This window comes from Hibiscus syriacus, unplaced genomic scaffold (genome assembly GCF_006381635.1).
Source record: "Hibiscus syriacus cultivar Baekdansim isolate YM2019G1 unplaced genomic scaffold, ASM638163v2 tig00112856_pilon, whole genome shotgun sequence".
In the NCBI taxonomy this organism is placed as follows: Eukaryota; Viridiplantae; Streptophyta; class Magnoliopsida; order Malvales; family Malvaceae; genus Hibiscus; species Hibiscus syriacus.
This window is the reverse complement of record NW_024063411.1, coordinates 417,439-427,391: the sequence shown is the minus strand read 5'-3', so window position 1 is coordinate 427,391 and position 9,953 is coordinate 417,439. Positions and strand designations below refer to the sequence as shown.

The 9,953-nt window shown below is 35.3% G+C and overlaps 1 protein-coding gene across 1 annotated transcript; it reads right to left on the bottom strand.

The window, feature by feature from the left end:
* Positions 1-548: 548 nt before the first annotated feature.
* Positions 549-4,567, bottom strand: LOC120183958 (probable serine/threonine-protein kinase PBL26). Its single transcript, XM_039188547.1, has 6 exons — positions 4,296-4,567; positions 3,794-3,814; positions 3,115-3,285; positions 2,770-2,965; positions 1,824-2,212; positions 549-1,124 (listed from the first exon to the last, which is right to left on the bottom strand). Exons 1-6 carry the CDS (start codon positions 4,359-4,361, stop codon positions 549-551), a joined length of 1,419 nt encoding a protein of 472 aa, XP_039044478.1. The 5' UTR covers positions 4,362-4,567.
* Positions 4,568-9,953: the final 5,386 nt, after the last annotated feature.

Sequence of the window (9,953 nt, the reverse complement as noted above, 5' to 3'; positions counted from 1 at the left end):
ATTGAAATGAAAATCAAAGTTTAGTGTTGTTATTAACAAAATTGAAAGTTCAATAATACGAATGATACAACGCCTAAAGTTTAGTGTTGTTCTACTTAAAAACTAACACATGCTTTGATTTTTTTTTTAGACAACAACAATGACAACAACAATAACAACAACAACGATAACAATAATAAACTCACACGTAAAACCAAAAGGAAAAGGGCTACTACTTGTGTTCTGGCCTTTGTATAGTAAAGTTCAGCAATATTGCTTCAGTTTTCAGGCTGTGATCCTCCGAGTGAATCGTCGTCGTTATCGCTATGTTTCTTAGCTTTCCGACGACTCTTTTTTGTGGAACCGCTCTTACAGCGTGACGAATCATTTTCTTCCTCTGATTTCTTCTTCTTCTTGCTACTCTTTCGGTCCTTCGATTTCTTGTCACTCGATTTCTTTCGGCTCTTTTTCCCCGGAGAGTCCTCCGTCTCGTCGACCGATTTCATGCTGTCGTTTCGGCTTTCGTCGATTAATTTTTCGGTCGACGAAGCGTTGCCTTCGTCGTCGTCTTACGGGTTACCCTTGGGTGCGTCGCTGCCCTTACGGCTCGACTCCTCCTCCTCGTCACTGCAAGACGAATCGCTCCTCGATTTCTTACGGCTACTGCCTAACAAACTCGACGATCTCCTGCTACTCCTGTGGCTGAGAGAACGGTCCGATTTTAGACTCTGTTTTTGATCTAAACTCTTTTCCGCATTGCTGCTGCCTGTCAAGGATGCATCACTGCAGCCGCATTCGTCATCGTTATCGGATTCGTTATCACTTCTCTCGTCGTCCTCGTTCGAGTTCCCCCAAGCTTCTTCGTCATCGTCGTCGGAGACTTGAATCTTACCGGAGAGGGCCTTCAATTTGGATGAGACGGAAGGAGAGAGATCTTCGGGGATATTGTTTCCTTGGTTGGCGACGGAGAGGAAACCTAAGACGGAAGCTAAATCACTTATCAATGGCCGAGCAGCAGCTTCTTCTTGCACGCACATGGCCGCCATTGCTACAGCTTGATTCAATCCTCCTTCTGGGAATTCTTTGTTCATTGATGGATCTGCCATTTGTGGGAAATATTTTGGTTCCTTGAATATTGGTTGTGCCTGTTCCAATCACACAATTATCTCTAATTAAATTTGCCAAAAACTCGAAAATAGACTCGAATTTAAAAATCCGAAATAAAAATCAAACCCAAATTTAGGGTGACTTCATTCTACCTGAATCTAACTTGACCCGACCATAAATAAATATATTTATAAAAAAATATTATATTTATTCAAAATAGGGATCTAATTGAAAAAAATAATATATAAAGAGTTATTATTGTAATTATCCCTAAATATATAAGGTAAATTCACATCATTTTTCGGGTTGAGCCTAGTCGGGTATTTTTCACCTTAAATCAGAACTCGACCCGACCCGACCCAAACATATTTTCTCCAATTTCATTGGGTCAGACAAGATCGAAACCCGTCGAATTCAAGTCCCGTCCCATCCTTATATCAAACTCAAATAACAAAACCCTAAATATCCAAACCCAAGTGTTACAACCTAATTGACCAGAATCTAAAATGATATGGTTGGAAAATCAAATTATTAGAATTGAAAATAATTCTATAGGAAAAAGCGTAACTGAAAATGTTTGAATGGTTTAAACCCAAAACGACACATATAAAACTATATGAATTCAAAATGATCCAAAAAAATTTAAAACTTAAATTGATTCGACTCGAAATTAACCCGACCTCTCTAATAGACGGCTATAATCAAATTCAATTAGAGAAATCCAGCAATGCACTTACCCAATTAACTAACATTTGCTCTTCCTCCGGTTTGGAAGTGTCCAGTGCTTTTCTGCCGGAGATAATCTCCAGCAGAACAACTCCGAAACTATAGACATCCGTATGTGCATTAACGGTACCGGAATTAACACACTCCGGAGCGTTGTAACCATTGTTTTCCCTTATCTTCGACGGCACCAGCATATTGCTGTCGGTCGGAGGCCCGAGCTTGTCGAGCCCGATGTTCGACAACTTCGGGTTGAATTCGTCGTCCAGAAGAACCTTTGAGGACTTGAGGTCACGGTATATTACAGGAGGCTTTGCCTTCTCATGCAAGTATTGTAGCCCTAGAGCTGTCCCGTGTGCTATTTTCATTCTTGTCACCCAATCCAATCGCTGCTTATCTCCTGCTTGAAAAAATATTAACACAAAACATGTATAAAATATCGGGTTAATTATATCATATGTCTCTAAATTATGATTTTTTCTAAATTGGGCCCTCAAATTATCAATTTCATATCAATCAAGTCCTTCCGTCAACTTTACCATCAGTTCAGGTATTTTGGATGACAATATCTATTTGTTTTATAGATATGAATAGATATGAACCGACATTTAACAACCAAACTGATAACCAGACCGATAGACGAACCTGATTGATGCAATACTGAGAATGATCAATCGGAATATTTTGAAGTATAGGGACCGATTCATAACCTAGGCTATAGTTTGCGGATATTCAGTGAAAGTAAATTAAGTGTTGGTATGAAATATCGGGTTAATTATACTAGCCGTCTTTAAACTACGGTTCTATTTTAAATTGGTCCCTCTAATTGAACCCTCAAATTTTCAATGACATTGTCTATTTTAAATGTTTCGAAATATATGGACCGACCTAGACGATAGTTCAGGGATATTTGGCGAAATTAACCCGAAAACGTTGGCATGAAAATGGAAGAGAAAAAACATGTACCATGGAGATGATCTTGTAAGGACCCCCCTGGCATGAACTCATAAACCAAAAGCCTCTGGTCCCCATCAGCACAATATCCGACAAGACTGACCAAATTCGCATGCTGTAGTAAACCCAGCTGCCCAACTTCCACAAAGAACTCACTGCTCCCTTCCATTGCATTCCTATCAAGTTGTTTCACAGCAACATCCTATACATTTTTTTGTGTCCAAATCAAAATAAACAATTCATTAGAAATACATAACCCGAGGTGCGACATTCGTGTCCGACACATATCCGGGTACGATATAAACATATGATCTCTTGAATATACGAAAAGTAGGGATGTAAAAAACGGACCTGGCCCTGAATAGTTCCCTTGTAAACTTTGCCGAGACTACCTTCACCCAGTAAACTTTCTTGCTTGAAATTCTTGGTGGCTGAGGCTAACTCACGGAAGTTGAATGCTTTGATCGAGCTATTGTTGTCATAGTCAGCCGGGGCAGTTGTAGGAGGAGGTGGGGGTGTCTCCTTATTTTCTGTTTCTGGTTTTCACAAAAATAATTGTGGATTTAGTCCCTACTGAGCTGAAATTTAGGATTTAATACTTCTCTTTTAATTTGGTTTAGTTTGATTCCTTTACTTTTGTAATTTCATTGAGTCATCTTTAATAGGGGTGAAGCCAGGAATGCTACGTTGAGAGGTCGAGATAAAATAAAAAATTGTCAAAATAGCTAACAATAACTAAATTGAAGTATTGATTTTTAGAGGGACTAAACTGCAATTGTACCATTTAATCAAAGGGCTTATTAGGGGTCATTAAAGTGATAATATTGGTTGAATATGATAGATTGTACTTTCGGAAGACTCTGCTTATGTAACTTAAAAACAAGGGTAACCTACATCAGATATCATCGAACTTTAGGCGTTGTATCATTATACCACTAAACTTTTAATTTTGTCAATTATAACACTAAACTTTGTTTTTTGTTTCAATTATACCACTTGGACGTAGAATTGTTAACAGTTAGATCAAAACGATGTTGTATTGGTGAGGACTCTACGTCGATGACCGTCAGCCATGTCATCATGCCGTTAACAATTTAACGATTCAGTGGTATAATTGAAACAAAAATCTAAGTTAAGTGCTATAATTGAAAAAATTGAAAGCCTAGTGGTATAAACGATAGAACGCCTACAATTTGATGGTATTTGATATAGTTTAGCTTAAAAACAATATAAACAATTTATGTTGTAGTTTTAACAATTGCAATGGATAATGTTATCTATGTTGACCTACTGATAACATTATTACAGTTCATGTCATAATATAGGGGACCTATACAATAGTTTTAATGTTGTTTTCGTTCAATGATGATATCTAACCTAATCGTCTTCGTGTTCATTCGTATTAGTATTCATGCAATCACTTTTAAAAGATACCATCAAATCATTTTCGATCTTTTATTAAAACTTAATTAAAAAATCGACGTACCAGGTACAGAAGATTGTTGAGGTTGTAATTCTTCAACGTCGGAAACATCATGGTCCTTTTGGCTTGTGCTCTCCTTGGTCTTTTGTGAGGAGAAACAAGGAAAACAATTCATTTTATTGTTTTACCGAAATGTTAATTGGAAACGTCCTCGAACCAGAAAGAGCAAAAGATGTCGGGTTCAGAACACCGAGAGAACGAGTCGCATTAATCCAGCTAGCCACGCGAGAAATAAAAATTAAATCAAATCGAATCGAATCAGCCGGAGACATTGGTGTTGGGGAGAAACCTTCAACAGATTGAAGGACCCCTCTTAGGAGCAGGGGGTTTTGCAACCAAGGAAGATATCAAAAGATCATGAGAATCCATGGTTTTGGAACATAACCAAATTATAAAAAAAAAAAAGACAAACAAAATATTGTAGGTTTTGTTCCTCAAAGTTGTCGGAGAAAAAGAGGGAGAATTGAGTGGACAATTCTTGAGAAAAGGATGGCCAAAATATGTAATGAGATTCAGGATTTTCTGTTGGTTTTCTTTCTCTTGTAAAACCTTTCTAACCATTTATTTTTATCACATGCTATTGATTAAATAACATGTAATTTAACGTATGCGTGACACCCAAAATTTATTTGAAGGATTAAATTGAGAAGTATTAAAAATGTGAAAGTCGATTGAAAGAAAATGGGGACCAAAGTGTGATATCTTGAATATTTTGGGGAAATTTTCAAATTAATAATAAGTTTAGGGACTTAGCCTCAAAGTATCCCATCCCCTCTCTCTCGTGAAACAAAGGGTAAAAGAGTTGTCAGCACAGTATGGCCGTCCATGCCCTGTGGCTAGGGCACTGTTTGTGCAGTAATGGGTATAGAAATAATTTTATAAACTGATCAGTTGGGATTTTAATTCCCTAATCAGAATTGAATCAAGCCCTATTTTCAAATTTCCCAAAGTTCAAGTTGTCGTCGTTTATTCCCGATGATCCACCGTCGTCAGCCGATTGCCGTAATCGACACCGTTGGTACCACTGTGATCAGGGTATCAAATAGCGTTTCAAAAACGTGATAACGGCCGTGATATTACGGTCGCATCACCGTCTGAAACCGATTTTCATAATTTTTGTGGTGGGTCATGGATTCACAACAATCTCGGTTGATTGCACTCGCAATTTAATGGGAAACAGACGATTACACCGATAACGAGACACAATAACCATGATTCCAAGATAAAAACAAATAATCATCATTCCCTACACAAATATTGGTGGCGCAATTTATGATGGGGAAGGAGGAAGGGGAGGTGGAGGCAGAAGGCCAGAACCAGAAAGGTCGGAGAAGGGAAGGGTGATTTATTTCTTTTTTTAAATAATTTTTAAAATATAATTTTAAAGGATAAATTAATTTAAAATCCCTCTCACTTTTAAAATTTATAATTTAATCCCTAGTTTGAAATATAAACTTTATTTTTTTATTTAATTTAGTCTTAATTTCAATAATCTAAATTTATGAACTTTAAATTTTACAATTTTATTTTAATTATATTTAATTTAATCATTTTAGGGTAAGTTGTGTGACATTTAAAAAATTCATGACCATGATACCTGCAATGACTATAATGATATATGTTATGTCTGTAACTGTGATAAATACGACACAACCGAAAATGTGACCGTAAATACTATTTAAAACCCTGATTATGATTGTTGTCCACCTGCGACCAAAACCCCTATGGCTATTTGTCAAGATCCGCCGTGGATCATCGCAAAGAAGTCGTTGAAGGCTTGTCGTAAACCCTAGTGCCCATCGTTGTTTTGCTCGATTTTCGGTTGATTTGGACTGTCGTTCGTCACACCGCCTCTGCTATCAAATTCTCCGACCATTTCCAAACAAAACCCAACTAGCAATATCGCCTCGTCGTCGTTCTATCACAAACCACCAGGGTAAGCTCTAATACTTATTTATTCGACCATTTCGTCATTGATTGATTAATTGTTGGCTTGAATCTGAGTGTTTATTGGTGAAGGAGTGATCGATGAGTAATCGGATGACCAGGGCCGACCTTTTTGACGTCACATGCGCTGTCAGGCAATGCCCTGGCACGTGGGATTCTCGGCTAGGCTGAATCTTCTAGAAGACCAGTTAAACTTGTCTGAACCATTTGAACCTATTTGAACTAATCCTAATCGAGCCGTGTAACCCAAGCCGTTTTCAATCTGAGCCGAGCCATCGAGTCGTTGACTTTTATTGACCTTTGACCCAAACTATTGACTTCAACCAAAAATTCAATTTTTTTAAAATGCATATTTTATGCTTTTTGATGTACTGAGTTTGAATTAGAAATTCATTTTTTTCAAATTTGAACCCGGTAAGTTATTTTTCAGTGTTTTATCTTTCGATTCGAATAATGTTCCCAATTAAGTTTCATTTATGACGTAGTTCATTTTGCTTTGTATTAGAAATATTATGGGATGTGGAATACAAGTTCAAGGGCAATCGAATGAAATTAAAATGATTGACCGATGTAGCTAAAAAATCGAGGTAATACTCTAATACTATTTGTATACTTTTCGGAACTCATTGATAATTTGTAAATGCATGGATGAAAATGATTGGTCAATTAGGTGTATTTAATTATTGTTGGACTCAAACTGAATCCGGTATAAATGCAGAACATTGTACAAGACTCAGATGGCTAGCATAAGAATTTGGAAAACCGATTGAAAACAATTCTAAGTTAAGTTATTAAACAGTAAATAAATTGACCTCAAGATCTGTAAATTCTAATTAATTTCTTTAAAGGTTAAATGTCGGGAATACTTGGTTAAGAAATTACAAAATAGCCCTATGGAGTAAAATTACAAAAATGTCATTGTACTATAAAAAGATCAAGATTGCCCCTAAAAGTGAAAAATAAACTTGAAAGAACAAACTTGACCAAAATATTAGAAAAAAGTACATAGGTTCAGATTGAACAGAATTGTCGAAATGTTCTCGAGCTACAAAATAACTAAAATAACTTTCAATATTCAAATTTCCAAAATACCCCTGAACCTTAAAACGACCAAAATACCTTGAACTCTAAGATGACCGAAGTAACCTCAAGTGTTGAAGTGACCTAAATATCCTAATGACTTGGAATAAGTGAGTGACTTTGGATAAATTCTAGAAACGTCAATAAACTTAAATGTTGTATCATCCTTAGAGGTTATGGAGCACGACCCAGGCATGTTGAGCATTCTTGATATTGATACAATACAGAAATAAATAATAACATCAAAATATATAATCGTCTCCTCAAGAACCAATCAATGATTTTTCTGATTGTAATCAGTTCAGCTAGCGCAATCAGTATTACGAAGAGAATATAGAATCTTGGTCTGAATTATTGGTAAGCATCGTATTGTTGGGATCTGATTAGTCTGATCTGACTTAAAATTCGAATAATTCAATATAAATCTTGGATTTCATAAATCATCATTTATCTTGATTGGATTAACTTACAAAGAATTCTTTCGAAATCAAAATGTCAAAATGCCCCTAGTAGGTTGAGTAATGGAATCCCTCCTGATATATCTATAAGAATCCTAACTATTTCTAGATGTATCTAAATATTAAATTATTCTGATGTAAAGGTTCCCAAACACCTTCTTTGTAACACCCCCAACCTGTATCCGACCCGGATACGAGTCTGAGATGTCACATTGACTTTACAAACCGTTTTCTTTTACAAAATAGTTGAAGATTCAAATTTGTATTAAAAAGTGAATAACTTATATTAAATATAATCAAATAGTTTTACTAACCCGATCAGAGCATGTTCAACTAAATCTTTAATTACATGCCAAATGTACTCTTTAAAATCAAATACATACAAATCATTGCTTTTCTGATCTGATCTTCAGAAAGGAGAAGCTGACATATCATATCCCTCGCTGCTTCCTAATTTTCTCATAACCTACGTGTGAAACATTCACACGCTAAGTCGATGCCTTAGTGAGGCATTAAACTTATAATAGAAACTCTAACTACTTAACCATGCGTGAACATTTCATACAATGATATCACACAAAACAATATATCATTACATATAGTCAAATGTGTACATATACATATCTTGTCATTATTATCACTAACCTTATTTCATTATCAATATTATATTCATTCATATCTTTTAGTCATATTTTATTGTACTTAACATTCTTAACTATCATATAACTCATTTAATCAAACAATACATTTCATATCACAAAGCAAATACATCACATATGGTGTATTTGTTGTTATTTCTTTATTAGCCCAAATATACTTATGAAAACTAAAGATATGTGATTACTTAGAGGTTTTGCACATATGATGTCACCACAACTCGTATAAATTTCCACTAGAGCATATAAAATTTGTCCCGAAGAACTGCGTAGAAATGTCCCGAAGGATCACATATATGTCTCAAAGGACCACTCCTTAAGGATCTTATATATATTCCAAAGGACCAAATATGTGTCACAAAGAACCGCATATATGTTCCAAAATATTACATATATATCTGGAAGGACCACGTAGAACCCTCGACTCTTGGCATGCCAACTATACCCCTAGCTCTTATATCACATAACATGGCATTATCATTTAGGTTTGTCACATATACACATTCATATCACATAGACATGTATTCTTATATGTACCGATACTATCACTTCATCGTAAGAATGGTACTGATACCTCCACATTGGTATCGATACCCATGGTACCGATACTATCACTTCAGTATCGATACCCCATGAAGATTTATCCCATTTTTGCCTTATAGTATCGATATTGTTCATGCAGTATCGATACCTTACACATAATAATCACATATTTTGCCTTGTAGTGTCGGTACTCACTCAACCAGTACTGATACTACTAACCCAGAATATATATCTTTAACCCGAAAATTATCAGTATTTCACTTAAAATTCCTTTATTTAACTCCCTTCATGCTATTAGACTCAACTATACATACTTAAACCATCTTTTAACACTATAACACATCATCATCTTCAATATCTCATTATAATTCTTGAAACCAAGAATTTTACTAAATTTTCAACATGTTCTTAATTCACTTCTATTACTTCTAACTTCTTAACCTTGACAAGTCAAAAATGACCTCAAACTTCAATTACTAACTCTCTTCCAATAATTCACTTAAAAACTCTTTTTACTTAATCTCTCATAACTCATTTATCTTTGAGTTTTAAGTCACCTTAAGCTTTCCTTAGGCTTATGTATCACCCAAAGACTAAAACCCAAACTTAAAAATCAAGGAATAATCAGCTTACCAAAAACTCACCTTTGAAATAAAGCTCACGGGAAGAGAAGAAAAGAGAGACATTTCTTTTACTTTCTCACATCCCCACATGTTTTTATATCCCATAAAATGAAAAAAAAATCTTTCTTCTGAAAGGACCATTATACCCTCTCATCTATCAAACTTTGTTACTAAATCCAACATCATAATTCTCCAATTAAATCCTTGAACTTTTCAATTTTTCCAAAATTGATCTCTAAATTTCAAAAACTTCCATTTTAGTCACTAACTCGGGTTTTAGGATATTACATTCTTGATGCACCTAAACCCTAAGTCCTAAATTATCAATTTTAAATATCTGATTAGACTTGTTAGTAATCGATCTCTTTTAATATGAACCTTGTTCCTGAAATTCGGTCAA